Genomic DNA, 20,427 nt, shown 5'->3' with positions numbered 1-20,427 from the left:
TCCCAGCCAGGGCCAGGCTAGAGCTTGGGAAACAGAATGCAGGGAGGGAAGTCCTTTCAGCCAATCACAACAAGGCAGAACATGGGAACAGAAGTAAGAATGGATTACATTACCGCTCTGACATTTCTTGGACCGTTTTAAAAACGTTTCCACAAGCTTGGATCACTTTCTTATCCGTTCCCTCCGAGGAACACATATGGAACACTTTGAGGGGTATGTAGAACCCGATGGGAACCCGATGGGGACAAAAACGTGCGGTAAAGTTGAAAGTGTTCCGTTCCAATCGGGTTCCAAAAATGTTCTCGGAACGCGATGCGATAAACTCCATGGAGACAAAGTGACAGACAAATATCCAGTTGAAGAAATCTTTGTTCACAGAGCCATGAAATTTCATAAAGGTATTTAAAATATTCACTACTGTCCTCATACCTGAAAGCATAGCTACAAGCCTGCTGACATTTCATGGTTTGTTAATAGAGAACACTTTAAATAGGAAATGTACACATTACACATTAAAAACTACACAGAACCATGCATGAGGTCCCTTGTATTATAAAAAATGTCCTAAAGGAGTCTCTAAGCTAAAATCTACACATATCTATGTAGTAGTAAACCCCACTAAAAACAATGGGTCTTACCATTTTCTATCTCTCTTTCACCCAGCTCCTTCTCTTTTTCTCTTCCTCTCCTCCCCCCCTCCAGATTGGCATATTAATGACCCAATTACTGAAATAAAATATGCATTATTATAGGACAAAATGTATCTTATCAACTGCCCCTTTCTCACCGAAATAAATCAAGATTTTTCCAAATACGTTTGAGATGGTATTAGAATAAAGTGCTTGAGAAAAGAACCCATAAATTTATAAAATATTGGTTGTTAATTAATTCAAAACTGTTGAGCATATTGTACATTGAGTTCATGGTGCACCTTCACATGAACAACAGTGTAGGAAACAGGATAGAGATCACACACACACACACACACACACACACACACACACACACACGAGAGAGAAACAACATGGTTGGAGGCACATTTCCAGATCACTCTGACATTTTAAATTTCTTGACTTTTGCATACAAGCCATCACCACAGGGATGTTTCTATTCTTCCAAAAGCCCAAATAACTTTCAAACATTTTTAGAATCAGCTTTCACTTCTTCAGAATGAGAAAGACAAATGTTTTGGGGTTGATATCTCAAGAAGGTCCCTGAAAGTTAATCTTCAACTGATTTCCTAAATATTACAAACATTAGCTTGGTCCTACATCCTCTTCAAACCTAGAAACAGATGTTCTTGTGCCAATTATCACTGAAAAGTAGAAACCCAATACTGACAGTGTAATGATATGCATGTCTGCCAAAAGTCAAGCCCTGTAGAGCTCTGAGACTTATTCTAAAGCTGGGCATGCAGCCTGTGACCCAAACGTCGTGTTTCGCACAAACACAAATACATCGCCACGCAAGTGAGACTGCAAGTTGCCAGTGCTCCAAGAAATGTATACAGAATTGTAGCCTCAGCATTTATGGCTCTTATTCTTTAAATAGCTCTCAAAGGATCTGAGGTCCAAACTATAAGTGAAGTTGGAAGTAAGTAAACATCCAATATGCTTGTTTAATATTCTTTAAATAGTACCTGTGGTGAAGTGGCAAGCAGGATTTGCAGCTCAACATATAGGGAGAGATTCTTTATTCACCTGAATCTTTAACCCATGTTGTCATAGGAGTTTATCACATGGGAACCTATGTGCTTCCATCCTGAAAATGATTAAAGCGTCTGCATCCTGGAAAAGTGTGCAAATGCGTGAACGATTTTCACACACAGAGCACAATAATACTTTAGAAGCTCATTACTAACGTGAGAAAGTGGGGGGAAAGTGCATTTTGTTTCACACAGATGCAGACAAATCCCATTGATGGTTTGGAATTAACTTTTTTGTGCATGCACACAGAAGGAGTAGTTGCGTTACCAGAAGTGACACACAAATATTTAATTTCCAAGTGTATATACACACACATGCCAGAGAGAAGGGAGAATGGGGAGGAAAGCACTCACTCTTTGCCCCAGAAGGTTTTTCAGAGGAAGGCTGAGGTGTCCTGATGCAAACTCCCGTAAAACAACACAAACCACTCACAAACACACACACACACACACACACACACACACACACACATATATATGCCAGAGAGAAGGGGAAACGGGGAGGAAAGCACTCTTTGCCACAGAAGTTGTTTTCAACCAGGCATGACAAAGCCCGGAATTAAACTCGCCACAAAGAATCATGGGAAATCTGGCAACAAGTAATAATAAACTGAATAAACTGCAAATAGCTTTCACACTAGAGCAATTGAATTGTAAATGAAACAAATTAATTCACAACATTTTCCTGAAAATGCCTACTAGCTGGTTCATGTCTCTTTCTTGTCAGATTCTGAGCGGATTGCTTGCAGCGTCATGCGAAAACCATTTGCGCAGTTGTGCCTAATACGCGGGATCTACATGAGATCTAACCCATTTAAACTTCCAGTTTTTCCTGTGTGGTATTCTATAACCTCCATCCTATCGTGATTACTTTTTGATGGTGACCCCCAACTGGTACCAAATGCCTGATCCAGCTTCCCCAACCAGGAACACTGGGAACATGCTGGCTAGGAATGTTGGGATTTATATACCAAAGCATCTGGTACACACCAAGTTCAGGAAGGTTGGTCTAGAACATTAGCATAACACAGCTCCAGTCCCACAGAAGCCTCTTCTCTGGATAGGTTCCCTAAGTTCCAGTCCTTATTCTTAAGCCTCTTGGTACCAATAACTGGGAAATATGAACAGTCACTGACCATTCTCAATGTATCTATATGGACACCTGACACTAAATTAATAAATCTTAAGCCTCTTAAATTGTATTCATTTTGAGAAGTACAGTTCAAGTAAGCATAAGTACAGTAATACATAACAGCACACAAAGGGATCTTGTAGCATCTTTGAGACTAGGTGTGCAAAAGAAGTTGTAGCATAAGCTTTTGTAGATGTTCAAGCTTATCATACAAGGAAAGAAAGCAGAAATTCAGCTGGATAGTAGCACCTTTCTACATGCCTCACTACGTTACATCATAGTTCTTCAGTTCTCTTCCCATGGGAGACAGTTGTAAAAGTGAGTCTTTTGTCAAATGGATTTTTCCCAGAACAAAAAAGACTCACTTTTACGACCAACTCCCACAGGAAGTGAACTGAAGAACTGTAATGTCATGTGCTAGGGCACATAAAAAGGCACTACTGTCGAAACTGCATGATTTTTGCAGGATATTTCCAGGATAATGGTACTTTATTCACAATGATGTGGAAATCTTAATCGTGAATGCACAATTTTCCCAGAATAAACCCTGTTTACACTTCCAATTGTCCCCACAGAATAAACTCCTATGTGCGCTAACCACTGAACAGTGGATTCAACATTCAATTGAAATGAACCAACAGGATGCAGGACACAATGTCCAGTATCCAACAAGCCATATGACAGTTTTCAGAGAGAGAGAGAGAGAGAGAGAGAGAAGATAGAAGCATGTATTTCCAAAGTGGGACAGTTCTTAGAAGGGAAGGCGGTGAGCTAAAAATATATACAGATATATAGTGAATGGTCACTAACTGGTTGTGTTCATGTATCCCAGTTATTGATACTAAAGGGAGCTGAATACCACAATTAAGATTGCCAGAGTAGTTGCCAGAACACTGACGTATATGCATATGTAGCATGTTTCAGTATGCTCTCATTCAACATTTATCCCTACCAATCAATTGGATTCACAGGCTCCTGCATCCATTCTCCATTCTCTTTGCCATTCCATACTCAATAACTATTGACCCATAATTCCAGCTACTTTGCCTTCCACACACAGGTGTTTCATAGTATTTCCTGCTATTTCATTTATTCAGTACAGCCTCCACTTGGCTACATTACCATCTCCCCATTCTCCACATCAGACACTGACAATATAGTTGTGCTACTTAGTGAAGTGCATCCACTCTCCTGGATTTTCTTAAAACCACAAATTCACCCACTAGTCCTTGAACAATCCCTCTCCAGCAGATTCACATTGGATGAGGATGCCCCATAAAAACTGCAGCCTACAACCCCAGATAACACCACCTATTGGGATGATCTATCTATTATGCCATCTACCTACCATAACTGAACACTATCATGGATTTTGTTATTTCATAATTACACTACATTCTTAATGGGGACAGGGATCTTTTCAGAAACTCTTTTATTCAAGGGAAGGAATCATGTGGCTCTCCAGATGCTGCTTGGACTGCAGCTCCCCAAAGCCCTAGCTTCTACAGTCAATGATGAGGGATGCTGTGACTTGCAGTCCAGGAACATCTGGCAGAGCACATGACTGCCACCCCTGTACTTCTTGAACATTCCCATTCTACTTTGCAAAATGTAATTCTGCTTTGAGCACCATTGTTTTATTGCTGTTCTGCTTTAGGCTGTAGTAGTTGAGCAAAGTAAAGCTGTTGGCCTGCTAAATTCTGCAATCATGGGCACTAATGCACAATCCTGTGCACGCCTTTACTTGAGAGTAAGGGCCATAGCACCTTACTGGACTTCTGTCATGTGGGCACACCTGGCCTTGTATTCATGAAGAAGAGAAGAACTTCAGTAGAAGTACCAGGCAGAAAGCCACCAGATGATGATAGCAGGGTGGACAAAAAGCAAGTAAGAAACCAGAGTAGATAATGACCACAAACATTTCAAAGTGGCCCCATGTTGTATGTGAATTCTGGTTTTGGGACGACTGGAGAGGGGTACCCTAAAGTTTCCTCCTTGTTACTTTTTCTGCTTAAAGTCACACTCACTCTTTTTGGCATTCTGTCAGTCCCAAGGACCCTCTCTGTCCTACCTGCCACTTTCCCTACTTTCTTTTTAATTATATATATATATATATACACACACACACACACACACACACACACACACATACATAAAATCACATACAACCTAACATACAACACATAGTACCAATTATACGTACATAACATATCCGAAATTCTTTACTTCTCATGACTTGCCTTGATTTCATTTTTATTCCCTAATTTCATTTATCCCATCCCTTATCTATTTCCTCTCTTTGCCATATAAACATTCATTCCTCACTCAGTCCTTGCCTCATGCTACTTTCCCTACTACTTTCAGGATGACCAGATGTCCCAACCACCAAGGAGGACAAGGCACCTCAAAATGTAGGACACTCAAGAAAAATGGAGGGACATGACCAAACAAAAGCTCCAAACACTTCTAGCAGTTTATCACATGAAGGCGATTGGGAGTTTATCCCATGAATATCCCAGGAAAATAGTGTAATCACGCAAAACGATTTCACACGACGTGGCACAAAACCCGCCATTAAGGTGGCCACAAAGAAGCATTAATGCACATCTTTTTACTTTCGGGATTTCAGCGACAATGCATTTCCGATATCACTTTCTTTGCACAATTGTGTGTGATAATCATTTCCACAATTACTTGCCATTTCCGCTTCATTTGCAGGAGGCTTTAAATGGGCTTCAATCTCTCTTTAATGCTGAAATCAGCCCCAGTGTGATAGACACCATAGAAATGTAAACACATGCTTCTTATGTCAAGTCAAAGACTTTCACAGCCAGCATCCATCGTTTTTGGTGGGTTTGGGGGGCTATGTGGCCATGTTCTAGAAGAGTTTGTTTCTGATGTTTCACCAGCATCTGTGGCTGATATCTTCAGAGAACGCTGGCACGGAACAGATGCTGGCGAAACATCAGAAACAAACTCTTCTAGAACATGGCCACATAGCCCCCCAAACCCACAAAAAAAACATGCTTCTTAGTCAGGCTCAAATTGGAGAACCTTCTGGAATCCCTCCTAGACAGAAGGTTGAAATGTAGGACATGTCCTGGAAAAAAGGAGGACGTCTGGTCACCCTGCCTACTTAGCCCTCCAAGGAGGAGGAGGAGGAGGAGGCGCAGTGGAGGGAGGATTTCTTTTTCAGACGTTCCACTCTTCCTCCTCTTCCTCCTCTAGTCTTTCTCAGCCATCATCCCATCCAACTGTCACTCAACTCTTCACACCTCTCGCTTAGTCCTGACCAACTTTCACACGGCGTCCATCCAAGTCCTTCCGACTTGTGGCGCAAGGGAAGCTCCACCATCCACGGCTGAGGCGAGTGGGTCTGCCATGCCTAAGCCACCCCCTCACCCCTGGCCATCCCCAGGCAGCCACCCACCAAAGCCAAACCAAAAGCCAACCCAGCAATCCTAGAACGGATACATGGGTTTTGAGACCACATCAAGCCTGACTTCCCACTCGAAGCCTCAATGAATGTTCTTCATAGAATCATAACAGACTTGGCAGAGACCCCAAGAGCCATCCAGTTCAACCCCATTCTGCCATGCAGGAACTCTCCATCAAAGCAGATAGAGAGCCATCCCTCCATCCTGATCCTAACAGGGCTAGAGCTTTGGACCCTATCCCTTCAGCTCTTTCAACAGGGCTGTCCTATCCCCCTCAAAGCGGTGCCAAACCGGGTTATGCGCCCAGTGTGGATGCACCCCAGTTGAGGCAACAAGTCCGAGAGTCGGAAAGCGCCCTTACCGGGGAGGCCGATCCCTTCTTGCAGAGGGGTCCCCTGAAGATGCCTTTGATGCCCCGGTAATGCCCGTTGCTGAGGTGCCTGGAGCTGATGACCAGGTAGCACGCCATGCGGGGCCGGCGGAGGACTTGGCCACGGGGCGCCCCGGCGGCGGCGGCGGAGGAGGAGGAGGAGGATGCTCCTGCTTCTTCCTCCGCCAAGGCAGCTCAGCCCCCAAAGAGCAGCAGCAGCAGGAGGAGGAAGAGGAGAGGGAGGAAGGCTGCGGGGCTCCTGCTCTCATCCAGCGCCGGGGTTACGGCGGGAAGAGAGCGGCGGCGGCGGCGGGGGGGAAAGAGGCGAAAGAGGAGGAGGAGGAGGAGGAGGAGGAGGGGGGGGGGGGGGGGGAGGCGGCGGCGGCGGCGGAGGGAGCCCGGTCGCTTGGTGGCAGGGGACCGCGGGGGAGCCCCTCCTCATGCTGCTCCGCGGGAAGGGGGGCTTCTCCACACACAAGAGCAGCAAGAAGAAGGGAGCGCAACTTGACAGCACCGCAGACGAGGTCTCCCCTTCTCCTCCTCCTCCTCCTTGTTCTTCTTCTCCTTCTACTACTTCTCCTCCTCCTCCTCCTCCTTCCTCTTCCTCTTCTCCTCTTCTTTCTCTTTCCTCTTCTCCTCCTCCTCCTCCTTCTCCTCCTCTTTCCTCTTCCCTTCTTCCCCGCCGCCCCCTTTCCTCCTCCGGAGGCGCCCAGCAGGGACTGGCAAACCGCCTCCCTCTTTGCCCGGCAGCAGGACCCTTCCTCCAGGTCAGCCTCCTCTCCGAGAGGCCTGGGGAGCCGAGGGAGGGCTAAGAAGCGGGGCTCGGGGCTTCCAGGGGGGCCTGGCGCCCTCCTTGGGGCCCGTCCTCCATTTCTGCCCCTCGTCCTCCTGAGGAGGAGCCAGAGATGGCCGCCCGAGGGGCCAGCGGGGGAAGGGCGGCACTAGGGCTTTGGGCACCAGCCCAGAGCCCTCTTTTTCGCGCTCCCTCCTTTCTTCCTTCCTTCCTTCTTGTGGAGGAGTGCGGAAGCCTTCACAGCAGGCGGCAGGCACTGGCTTCTGCAAAGGGCCGAATGGCTGAGTTGTGACAGACAGAGGGAAGGGAAGGGAGGACGGACCGAAACAAGTGACAGGAGGACTTCCCCAGAAGGAAAGACTGGGGAATACTTGGCCCCGGGGAAAGGGGTGGTTCTCTGTGGACGACAAGTCTTCTTGGCTATTTCCCTATGGCCCTGTATTTCCCTGTGTTCCTCCAGGAGTATGGATCCCCCAAGGTTTCCTTATGGGCAAGTAGGCTTTCCCCATGGAAAGGTATTCCCCAGTGTTTCCCTGTGGACAAGTATGTCTCATGAGGAAAGACTTAGGGAGCTGGGTATGACAGGGAAGAGGTGATATGATCGCCCCTCTTTAAGGATTTGAAAGGATGTCATATTGAGGATGGAACAAGTTTGTTTTCTGCTGCTCCAGAACAATGGAGGCAAGCTCCAGGAACAGAGATCCCACCTCAACCTTAGGAAGAACTTCCTGAGAGTAAGGGCTGTTCGACTGTGGAACACACTCGTTCCTGGGAATGTGGTGGAGTCTCCTTCCTTGGAGGTCTTGAAGCAGAGGCTGGATGGCCATCTGTCAGGGATGCTTTGATTGAGAGTTCCTGCATGGCAGAATGGGGTTGGACTGGATGGCCCTTGTGGTCTCTTCCAACTCTACGATTCTATGATTCTATTGTATGGTTTCTCTATGGGCAGTTATTCCCCAAGGTTTCCCTATGGGCAAGTATGTTTTCTTTATGGGCCAGTGTTCCCCAATGTTTCCCTATAGGCAAGTATGGTTTCCCTATAGGGAAGTACAGTCATTTGTTTTAGTACATCCCAAAGAGGAAACCTCCTGCCTCAATTGCCTAGGAGCATTTGGCCTGTGTCTCAACATTTTCCCCAACCCTCTTCTGCCCTATTTTTTATTAATCTGGGTTTCGGTTTTCTCAGAATGTATTTGGGGGGAGGCCCTCACAGAATCCCAAAGAGAGCCAGAGGGAACCCCTCCGACCCCATTCCTCAGCCCACTTCTCCTTCCTGCTCTCCCTTATCCTCTCCACATCCATGGAAGCCTCTGTCAAAAACTCCCCTTGAATTAGTTGCTCTGCCTCCCCCTTTTTCCCTCCAGGCAGGAGCTGCAGGCACCAGAATAAAGGTTGACACAGAAAAGGGAAAGAAAAATTGGAGGAAGACCAAGCACTGGTTGGAAGGGGCTTCCTGCTCTTCTCCTTCTAAGTGTCAGTTTTGCATCATTCAAAAATAAATACAAGTCTCCATACCAGGCAGTTAGAAGAGGAGGGAGACCCAAAGAGAAAGAGCTTCACTCCCTTGACAGCTGTGCCAAAGCAATTCAGCGGGAATCATGTGTATTGTTGTTGGTGTGTGCCTTCAAGTCATTTTTGACTCATGGCAAACCTAAGGCGGGCTTATCATAGGATTTTCTTGGAAAGATTTATTTAGAGGTTTGCCCTTGCCTGCCCTTGAGGCTGAGAGTATGTGACTTGACCAAGGTCACCCATTGGGTTTCCATGGCCAAGCTGGGAATCAAACCTTGATCCCCAGAGTTGTAGTCCAACATTCAGACCTTACAACAATCTTGTCAGGTAGGTAAGAGTGGAGTAGCCAGCGAGTGTCATGAGTGGATGATGGTTTGAATTTGGATTTTCCCTCTCCCTCTAGATCAAGGCTGCATCCACACTGCAGAAATCATCCGCTTTGACACCACTTTAACTGCCATGGCTCAGTGCTATGGGATTTTGGGAATTGTAGTTTACTGTGGTGCCAGAACTCTCTGATGGGCTAAATGTCTTACAAAACTACAGTTCCCAAAATTCCATAGCATTGAGCCATTGCAGATAAAATGGTGTCAAACTGGATGATTTCTGCAGTGCGGATGCAGCCCCCCAGTCCTGGGGTGATACTCTCTCATCACTACACTGTAGCAGCTGTCAGATCCTGGCTTTTATCTGTGAAGCCTTAAAAGGCTTGGACACACAATGACTTTCTACCATGTGATGCCACCTAGAGCTCTTCCTTTTTCCTGTTCTTCCAAACCTCTTTGAAGATATGGAGATGAGAAAGAGGACTTCTCTAGCCAGGGACGTAGCCAAGGGGGGGGTTCTTGGGGTCCGGACCCCCCCCTTCCATTAGAAAAATGGTGTGTGCTGCTGTGCCGCCGCACCCAAGCCCCATTATAATGGTGGCACTTAGTCTGGACCCCCCCTTCCTAAAATCCTAGCTATGTCCCTGCTCTAGCCATGATGTCCATATATAGAGTGCCCGCCTCAGAGAAGCTCACTGGCACCAACAGTGATGTCTTTTGGGTACTGGGTGAAGACATTTATGTATTTTGCCCGGGGATTTCAACATCTTTCACAGACTTAAGGTGCATCCACCCAGACAGTGGTTCCAACAGTACCTCCAATATGGAATTTTACTGGACTGGAGACAGGAGTCCAGATACTCTTGCCTTTCATGACAATGCTGTTGGGGACCACTAAAGTGAATTCTGGACACCTTTCATCCTTTTTAAAATAAATAAATAAATAAATACAACTAGCTGACATCTACATAATTTGTTGTTGTTGTTGTTGTTGTTGTTTGCATTTGCCTTCAAGTCACTTACAACTTTTGGCAACCCTTAAGGTGATCCTGTCATTGGGTTTTCTGGGCTGAGAGGGTCACCCAGAGGGTTTCCATAGCTGAGGGGTGAATCAAACCCCAATCTCCAGAGTCCTAGTCCTGTGCTCAAACCACTACACCACACGGGCTCTCAACTTTATAACTGTGTGTGTTGCGTGCCTTCAAGTTGTTTCCAACTTATGGCAACTCTAAGGCAACTCTATCTTGGAGTTATCTTGGGAAGATTTGTTCGGAGGAGGCTTGCCATTGCCTTCCCTTGAGGATTCGAACCCTGGTCAAGTTTTATTATTTTTAAATTTAAGAAAAATATTATCCTTTCCTAAAACAAAAGCCTGCTTATTCCTAAATAAATGTCTTTTCTATCAATGATCCCAAATACCCTGAAGGCACCAGATCATGTCTGATCTTGGAATCTAAGCCGGGTCAGGCCAGGTTAGTACCTGTATGGAAGACTGCCAAGGTGCTATAGGCTAGATTTCAGAGGAAGGCAATGATAAACCACCTCTGAGTATCCGTTGCCTGAGAAAAATCTTATGAACTTCATGGAGTTGCCATAAGTCAACTGGCAACTTAAAGGCACTCACATGTACAACACAGAAGCAGCAAAACCCATTTTATCCTTGTCATCATGGTGCTGCTATAATTTAAGTTAAAACACAAAAATTCACCTGCTTAGAGGGTTTTCTTTTAATGAGGCTTGTGAAACAGGTTTGCCTGTTTGCTTGGTTTTTATTCAAGTCATTAGAAGTGTAGAAGCATTTCAAGTGCAGGGTAATAGTGGGAAGAGTAGATGGGGATGAAGATGAGAAATGTCAGTTGTGTGAAGCGATAGACTTGGCCATCTAAAGTGGGAGTGGACAGTCTGTAAGATGGTTAATGATCTATTTGCACCACTGTAACAAGAAAAAGACAGAATAGTTGCACAATATATTTTGATTGGAAATGCCAGGAGACCTCATCTGGAAGCAACCTTGGTTATTTGTTTTTTATGCTTCTTGCTGGATTTTACAGACTGTACTGATTTTTATGGATGCTGCTTGCTTCTGCAGTGTTGAATCAGTCCGTTATTAGGTTTTATTGAATTTGTTTGTATGACTTTAAATTGCATACCATCCAGGGACTTTTATACTGATGCGAACTTTATAAATAAATACAAATAGATGAAAGTACCTTTTGGAAGGTACAGAATTCATTTTCCTCATCTCTGATATGCTGGAGTAGCAGAGAAAGCATTCTGGAGAAGACCCTGCTGAAATTCTGTTAAATGGAGAAATAGTCTTTCTTGTGTTCATTGGAAAAAGCTCTCAAATCTGATGCTAATTATTTCTAGGCTACTCTAACCACAATCTGGCACTCTACAGATATGCTGAATTACAACTCCCATGTGCTAAACCAACAACTCCCCAGCCAGTATGGCCAATAACTACTTTATTGGGATGGTGGCAGTTCTAACCTGAGACATGTGGAGGGTACTAGTTTGAGAGAAGGCTGTTCTAGATAAAGGAAGATTTTCGTTTCTAGAAATTAAGCAGAATCTGAAGTCTAGACTAAACACTTGGGGAAAGGTAATGGCCAAGTAATATTCTTTTTAAAAATAGATTCTGTTGACCTTTGGTCCACATACAACTATGGACCAGAAAAGAGCTTTCCTGATGGCTGCTCCTAGGTGGAGGAATTCAGTTCCAGTGGAAGATACTGTAAACTGACGCCCACCCTATTATCTTTCCACTGGCAGGCAAATACCTTACTTTTCATATCAATTTTGGGCAGCTCAGGTCTAAGAAAAAGGCTGTTATCATGTGGGCACTTTATTTTCTGTACTGATAGGTTTTCAAACGTGTTTGGAGTTTTTAAAGCAGTGTTTTTAATCTTATTGTGCTTTAACGTTTGAATGTGATGGTGTTTTAATTGCATCTTGTTTGATCTTGTGTGAGCTACCTTGTTCCATAAACATGCAATGAATGAGTGAATTAATAAATAACACCAGATAGAAATTCTGATAATTAAATGAGAGGGCAAAGGTAAAAGAACGCTGAGTGGAGGTGATCATCTCTCCCACAACCCCCCTACTGAGTTCTCAAAGGTAGGCACATGTGGAGTAATTTCCAAGCTAAACAAGTGACATAGTTTTTCAAGCATGAAATGTTTCCAACACTGAGGCAGCTGAAAACAGGTTGCTTTTTCCCTCCTCTGCAGGGTATACACACCATCAATCTCATTTAGCTTGATATGCAAACTCAGCTTCCTTTCTTCCAAACACAAGCAATGTCTCTGCAGCCCTAGTGTAAATACTGAATATATTCAGCTAATTTGGTTAAAACCCCCACACAATCTTCGCAATTAACTAGAGGCAACCCATTCTCCCAGATGTGTCTATATAATTATGAAAGTACCATCATAAACAAAATTTGCACCAAAACATATCCTTCTTTAATAGACGGAATTAAGCTAGAATATGAGCATATTGCTAGGCACCCAGAATTTCACGTTTTCTAAGTATGTAAAAAGTAAATTATGTCATTTATATACCTTGGCTTTAATTTAATAAACATATTTCATTCTGATTGCAATCAGTGCCAAAAGTAGTTTATCAGTTATCAGCTAGAAATCCCATTCCAAATACTGTTCTTAAGTGTAAATCTCTTCCCCTCCTTACCTTACCACACATACCTGTAGATCAGCCTTCCACAACTTGCCGCCTTCCAAATTTATTCATTTGCAACTCCCATGCTGCCTATAACAGGGTTTATAATCCAGTACATCTAAACAACACCAGATTGAAAATAGCTCCTGTACACTATTGGAGTAGAGCTGATTAAGAGAAGATGGAAAATGTTTCTAAAAAGTCAACTCCTCACAGAAAACCTGATTCCAGCAAAGGCTTTTTGGTGGGGCACGGGTGAGTAGACTTTACACTTTTGATGTGTGTTTCATACGGATTGGTCCTGTGTTATATGCAGTATACAGTATACACATATCCCTTATCAACATGACACTGGTGGTCCAGGTAGTTAGAACAGTTTTGGATTAATAAGAAATACTGTTGATATGAAGCTACCATTCCTGTTTAAAAAGAACTATCTTTCAAGCTGTCATAACATCTCCATCCTATGAAGCAGTACAACAACTCTACAGTGCTGACATAAATTTAATTTATTGATTTTTTAGTGACAATAGGAACAACCCATAAAAGGAAGGAAGAAGAGAAAGATACTTCACTACAGCAGTAGCACGCACACACACAAACAATCACCAAAATTCAGCACCCAGTAGAATGAATAATCTTTTTAAAAACATTCTACTGGGTGCTGAATTTTGGTGATTGTTTACATTTTATATTTTAAAAAATGGATACTATAAAATTGGATTTTCTCAGTCAATAGCTGGTTACAGAAACCATACAGCTCCCTTGCTCCAACAACTCCACTGGCTGACAGTCTGTTTCTGGACACAATTCAAAGTGCTGGTTATGTTCTACAAAGTCATATCTGGCTTACGTCCAGGTTATCTGCCAGACTCTCTGTATAAATCTGTCTGTCCTGAGATCTTTGGGAGAGCCATGTCTCTTAGTCCTACCACTTTCACAGGCATGCTTGATGTGGAGATGAGATAGCACCTCCCCAGTAGTTGTCCCTAGGCTCTAGAACTCCCTTCCTAGAAAGGCCACAATGGTCTCCTCTTGCTGTCTTTATCTCAGTAGGCAAAGACTTTTTTAAATTATTATTATTCCAACAGCCTTTTAGAGCTGATAGTTTTCAAAGCAAGAGGATGTTGCTGTTCTCCCTTTACTATTGCAACTATGCTGGAATTTTTGATCACTTTTTATCATTTTTCACTGTACTCTTTTTTAAATGTTGGCATTTTAAGTCTGTTTTTATTTTGATCTTTTGTATGCTTTAACTGTATGGTGTTTTAATTTGCAAGCCAACTTAAATCTCAGTTTGGCGGGGGAAGGACAGTGTAAAAATAATGATAGTGATGGTGATGACAATTACAATGATTTCATATTGTTATTTTAAAACTATTGGCTTGGAATCCATTATGAAATGTTCTTAAAACAGACCCACTTGATAGATCCATGGATCTTCTCTTATGACCAAACTGGGATACAACTCATTGGACTTTATCACACAGCAAAAATCACGGGTTTCAAATGTGATTATCCCACGGCAGTGTGGAGATGTAGTGTTTTAATATGGCACATGCCCCAATGACACCCCCCAAGCTAGCGACACACCAACCACCTGATCAGATGTTGGGCAGCATTGCAGCACTCCAGCGGTGTGTCGTTTATATACCACATGCTGCAGAAGCGCCAAAAAGGCATCGTTGTGATGGAAAGGGCAGCTATTTTCCACCCCAAAAAGATGCGGCATCTGTACTGACCCTAAGAGAGGCCAGTATAGCTCCTCCTTGCTTTCCTTCCATTGGCAACTGAAAACATAATTGTCCTACCAAGCTTTTAGAAACTGAATGGGATGGATTTACTGTGCTGTTTTATGGTTTATATTATCTTAATTAATTTTAATATTTTTAACATTTTAACTTTACTTTCAGGATTTCCCTGTGAATGATTTGCTGTTGTTTATTGCCTGTTTATTGCCTCTATCTTACCTCTTTAAGAGCAACGTCATCTGAAAATCTTAACTGAGAATTCGTGTTTTGACTGGGATAATTGCTGTTTAAACCCCTGATTTTGCCCAATTTCCCCTGTGTGATAAATTCCAATGTTTCCTTAGTTTTGCTTTCAGTTTTTACTTTCTTTTTAACTCTTTCTTACTTCTAGACATTCAAGCAGTTCTCTGAAATCTTTGGGTGCTTTCCTGCAGTTTTGATGCTGCCTTTCCTGCCCCAGCAAGAGATTTAAGGGCCAAGGTCCATTTTAAAATGCATACAGATGAAGGTGAAGCCAGCTGTTAAAAATGGATACTGGCTGCATCCGTATTGCAGAAATAATCCAGTTTGACCTGTGGTGCCACAACAAACTACACTTCCCAGAATTCTATAGCATTGAGCCATGACAGTTAAAGTGATGTCAAACCAGATTATTTCTGCAGTACAGATGCAGCCTAAGTAACTGATACTAGGAGTTTATCACACAGGAGGAATTTCTCTTAATTTCGAATGAAAAGGAAGTGGAGCCAGAACAGATTCATGTGAATTCGCTAGTTCAGCGAATTTACGTGAATTCGAATTGTGTTCAAACTGACTTCCCATTGCTCAAAAATAGCTTAGAATTGCCCGAAATTGTGTGTGATCACCTCTCACGCAATAACGTGAAACCTCATGATTGCGTTCGGAGTGCCACTGGATTATACTTCCAATTTCCCTTGTCTGATAAACTCCTTAGATGGACAAGCAAAGTATAATTATGACAGCATGTTAAAGCACCATGGTAATGCTGTAATGCTACTGTGACTTCTTTTTGTTTATCAAAGACGACATGTAATTATAATATGTAATATGTAATTATTTGTCAAGCTCTTTCTCAAGCCACAATTATTAACATCTTAGTAAGGAGCATTTTCAACAAAGCCACAAATCCTCATCAAAGATGTCTGCTTGGAACAAGTACTTAAGGTTCAGCCAAGGCAGTGAAGGAGTAGGCTCTAGAACAAGGGCTGGGGTAGAGGAATCATTGTGAAAAGACTCTCTTGCTCAACTGTCCATTCAGTTTAAGAAAAGCTTTTATTACTGTTATTAATAGTACTTAGCATTTGTTATCATGAAATTACTTCATAAGCTAATTAATCCTCACAGCCTTTTGAAGTGAATATTATTATCTCTATTCTACAAACCAAGCTCTAAATCCTTATTCAGCTAAAATGTGTGCTGTAATATTCATGTCTGACTCCATAACAAAAGATGGGGAAGCAGCAGAAGAGAAGCTGAAATGTGACCCAATTTTTTTAAATAGGAAAATCTTCTCTTCATTCCCACTTAAGCTCATGGTCTCCAACAGAGCAGCCATGTGATCACATGTTTTCAAGCAATCCATCTCCTTTGCTTTTATAGGGAGAGTTATTAGACTTATTCCTTCCCCCTTATTACTTAGAAAATGGATGAGCCAACCCTCGGCATTATCTTCCAGTTCAGTGACCATGCTGGTTGGAGGCGTCATGTGAGTTAGTCTAAAAAAGTAACTTTTCTGAGCTGTGATCCGAAGGCAGTGTACAGTTAAAAGAATAAGATATAACACTGTATTCCATGTTTTTCAAATGTTATGGGCAGATTACACATGTTTAGGGAAATATGCTGCCTTGGCATTTCTTTAGCATTTGAGCTAATGAAAATGTTAGAAAAGGTAGTGGGACATTAGTGGTTGTTAAATTCTCTCCCCCCCCCCCCCCCCCCCTTTAATAGGTCCCTTTGAAAATCTGATGAAAGGTATGGAACTCATTTTGAAAGAGGGGGGCATATAAAGATATACACACAAAATTTAGTATACAGTACAGTCGATTTTATGGCATGGGAATTCATTTTCCTTATCTGCATGGCAGGGGTTGAACTGGATGGCCCTTGTGGTCTCTTGCAACTCTACAATTATCTGATTCTATGATTCTATGAAAAAACAAAATGCAAAAAGATTAAAATCTAACTCCAAAATTGACTCTAACCATTAGGAGGGGTCCCTGTTGCAATGGGCAACCCTGGGGGTCTGGCTCTGTTCTGCCCTCTGTGTGGCTGCACAGAGAACAGCCAAATCACATGACGAGATCTGGCCTCCAAAATCTCACCCCAGATCTCTTGAAATGGAGCCTTTGTTCTCAAGGGGGCTGTCGGTCTATTCTTTCATGCCCTCCCTGGGATGCTGACCAAGGTAAAAAGTGATCTCCAAAGGGTTTGATTCCTCCTTCCTCAGACCTGGGTAAACCTGAGAAGTGAAGGTCTATTTCTCTGTAAGTGACAAGGGACCATTTTAGTTAAGGGATTTCAGGGTTTTTGTAGACTTTCCCTAGCTGGTTGTCAGTTCCAAGGTGTCTTTGGAATGTAATCTGTTTCTGTAACTTTGCAACTTTCTAAGCTATGCCTGAAGAAGGACGCTCCAAAATGCGATATCCAGACACCTGGTGTAATCCCTCTTACTTAAAATAAACCTTCTTAAACTCTCTGTGCTTTTGGCTACTTGACACACACACACACAGGTTTCTTTTTTCTCCAGGAGGAGGGAATGAGAAAGTGATTTTACTTTGGTTACTCCTATCTCTGCCTTCCATTGGGAAAGGTAAAGAAGAAGATGCTGGGGAGCATGTGGGTTGGAACGATGAGCTCCTGTTTACTATCCTTCTCTTTGCCCAAGGGTTTAGGGCAGAGGGAAAAGATATGACACGAGATTACTGTAAGAAAAAAAGGGGATGAAGAACTATGCACACCATCTTGAGGTAATGTATAAGGAAACAAGCAAGCAAACAGTCAGTTGGAGTTGTTTGCAATTCCTTTGGCCATACAGCGAAGAGCCAGTGATCCCAAGGGCTTTTGTGAAGACGGCAGTTGCTGAAAAGGCTTATGCAGTGGTTTTGAAACAGGGGTCCCCACATGTTGTTGGATAACAATTTCTAGTATCCCTTGTGCCCTTCTGTACTAACAATTATAGTATTATGATAACACTAACTTTTAAGGCTATTTCATGAGGCACTAGAACTCTCTGGCAGAAAATTCTAAATATCTGCAAATATGGAACATCAAGCTACAAGAAAAGAATTTTCACCTAAAGATTAGGAAGAACTTCCTAAGGTAAGAGCTGTTTAACAGTGAAACACACTCCCTTGGAGTGTGGTGGTTTTCAAATAGAGCCTGGATGGCAATCTGTTGGGAGTGCTTTGATTGTGTGTTCCTGCATGGCAAGGGGTTGGACTGATTGGCACTTGTGATCTCTTCCAGTTCTATGATTCTGTTATTCTTCCGCATTGTATTTAATGTTTTTATATGATGTTTTATGGAAGTGTATCTGTGACTGTAATTGTATTGTAATATGATGTGATGTATATTTTCCCCCCCTCAAATTTGTAAACCGCTTTGATCTCTTTGGAAAAGCGGTATAGAAATAAAGATTTTATTATTATTATTATTATTATTATTATTAATTATATTTATAGTACCAGCTTCCTGGATCAACTGCTTTTGCCCAGCTTAATGATAAATTTGTTATGGACTGCATTACTCCTTTCCTTCTGTGGTCTGCAAGTTTACCCAAATTTTCCCAATATATAGGGACTATATAACCCTGATGTTCTTATAATATAGTACAGAGCTAGATCTACATGAAACCTTTTCTAAAACAACAACAACAACAATAATAATAATGCAGTACCTAGTGAAAAGGCATTATTTTAGTGAATACAAACTACCACTTTAGCCTGTTTTGTGCCATAGCCCCTCCCTCCCTCCCTCTGCTTTAGAACTTCCTATCTCCTAACATCTACACTTCTTCCTCTTTACAATTGTTTCAAAAGCATTTGAAAATATTTTTTCTTCCAACCCATTAGCCTCTCATCTCAGTGTCTCCTTCTTTCCCCTTTCCTATTCAAAGCCTGCAGGCAGGGTTTCTTGAACTGAACTCAAGCGCTGTAGAAAACTCAGTTCTTTCTTGATGATGACAGTTACTATTGCCATAGTATTATATTGAAATGTATTTTTTTAAAGTATGACATATATTATAAGAAGCTGTATACCTTGAAAGGTGGCAAAAATATTTTCTATAAATTATCTTATATACATTATAAAGACAGTCTGCTCTCTCCTGTAAACACCTTCACTAAAACAGAAAGTTCTGAATGTGGATGTGCTAGTTACTACGAATCAGGGTTTAAAAGCAAGGACAATTGCAGTGAGCCAATATTGTATAAACATAGTAGAGGAAATTCTGTGCAAACATCTAATCCATGTGAAATAAAATAGTGTCTGGAATCCTATTGGTGATGTATGTGTGCTTTTTTTTTCTTTTCTTCCCCCCCCCCCTTTTTTTTTTCTCTTATTTTAACATTGTGCTGCTCCCAAACTATGGAATGGCTTGTCGGAAGAGATCCAAAACATCACCGATCTTGACAGCTTTAAAAAGATGGATCTCTTCCGACAAGCCTTTTCTGATTAGTTCACTTGGCACCCGCCAATATGGACCCCATGTAGAATACCCAAGATTCCTATCGTCTTGCTATTGTCTCTATCATTTTATTATTTTATTATTGAATGTTATTTTATTATTGTTATTGTTATTTGGGAATTTTAAATGTTGTATGGGAGGGAGGGATAATAGATTTTATTCTGTATTGTACTTTTACCTATATTGTAAGCTGCCTCGATCCAACCGGAAAGATGGGATATAACTATATTATTATTATTATTATTATTATTATTATTATTATTAAATAAGTATTCACTACCTCCCTTTACAATGTCAAAATACACATACTTCCCAAACCAACATTCAGGCTCTGATGGTTCTGCCACGACTGTTTACTGTCCAGTGGGGTGGTAAGGAGGAGAGATGACCAACAGCACCCATCTCGGCTGTAAAGTTATGTCACTGGAGAACTGGAAGAACCACATCAGTTCTCTCCTGCTTTCTGCAGAACTACAACCAGGACAGATCCTGCCTGGTCCCTTTCCCCGCTTTCCCATAGACAGTAAAAAATAGCAGAGACAGCACCATCAGGGTTTGAAAGCAGCCTTCCATGACTGAAACCAGCACTAAGCTGTGTGTAAAGTGCATTATGTTCCACACATCTTGAAAATAGGACCATGGCACAACCCAGGTTTTTCCTTTGTAAAAAATACTTTAATTCTCTTAAATAAAACACAGCTAAATCAGACTGCCATCAGTGTTCACTCTCCACAGTAGCCATCCAGGTATCTCTAGCAGGGAGAGTACTTATTAGGGTCCAGGGATAGTTTTTGATGCACGATCGGACTTGAATTGCCCACTGACCATTACATAAAAAGGGGAGGTCAGAGTGATCAGATATCCTAACTGTCAAAGAGAACAAGGCACCACCAAATGTAGGACATTAGAGAAAAATGGAGGACATTTCTAAATAAAAGCTAGAAACATGCATAGAAATATAAAGCCATGCTCCTTAGTCCTGCTCAAAAGGGAGAACCTTTTGGAATTCCTC

The 20,427-nt window shown here is 42.4% G+C and overlaps 1 protein-coding gene across 1 annotated transcript in view; it reads right to left on the bottom strand.

Annotated features, from left to right (window-relative positions):
- ZNF804B (zinc finger protein 804B) overlaps positions 1-6,786 on the bottom strand; it is a 303,751-nt gene extending 296,965 nt beyond the window's left edge. The window contains exon 1 of the mRNA XM_042471098.1: positions 6,636-6,786. Within this exon, the coding sequence (XP_042327032.1) occupies positions 6,636-6,743 (108 nt within the window). The 5' untranslated portion in view covers positions 6,744-6,786. The remainder of the gene's footprint in view (positions 1-6,635) is intronic.
- Positions 6,787-20,427: the final 13,641 nt, after the last annotated feature.

This window comes from Sceloporus undulatus, chromosome 6 (assembly GCF_019175285.1).
Source record: "Sceloporus undulatus isolate JIND9_A2432 ecotype Alabama chromosome 6, SceUnd_v1.1, whole genome shotgun sequence".
Taxonomy (NCBI): Eukaryota; Metazoa; Chordata; class Lepidosauria; order Squamata; family Phrynosomatidae; genus Sceloporus; species Sceloporus undulatus.
This window is presented reverse-complemented; position numbering and strand designations above follow the sequence as displayed.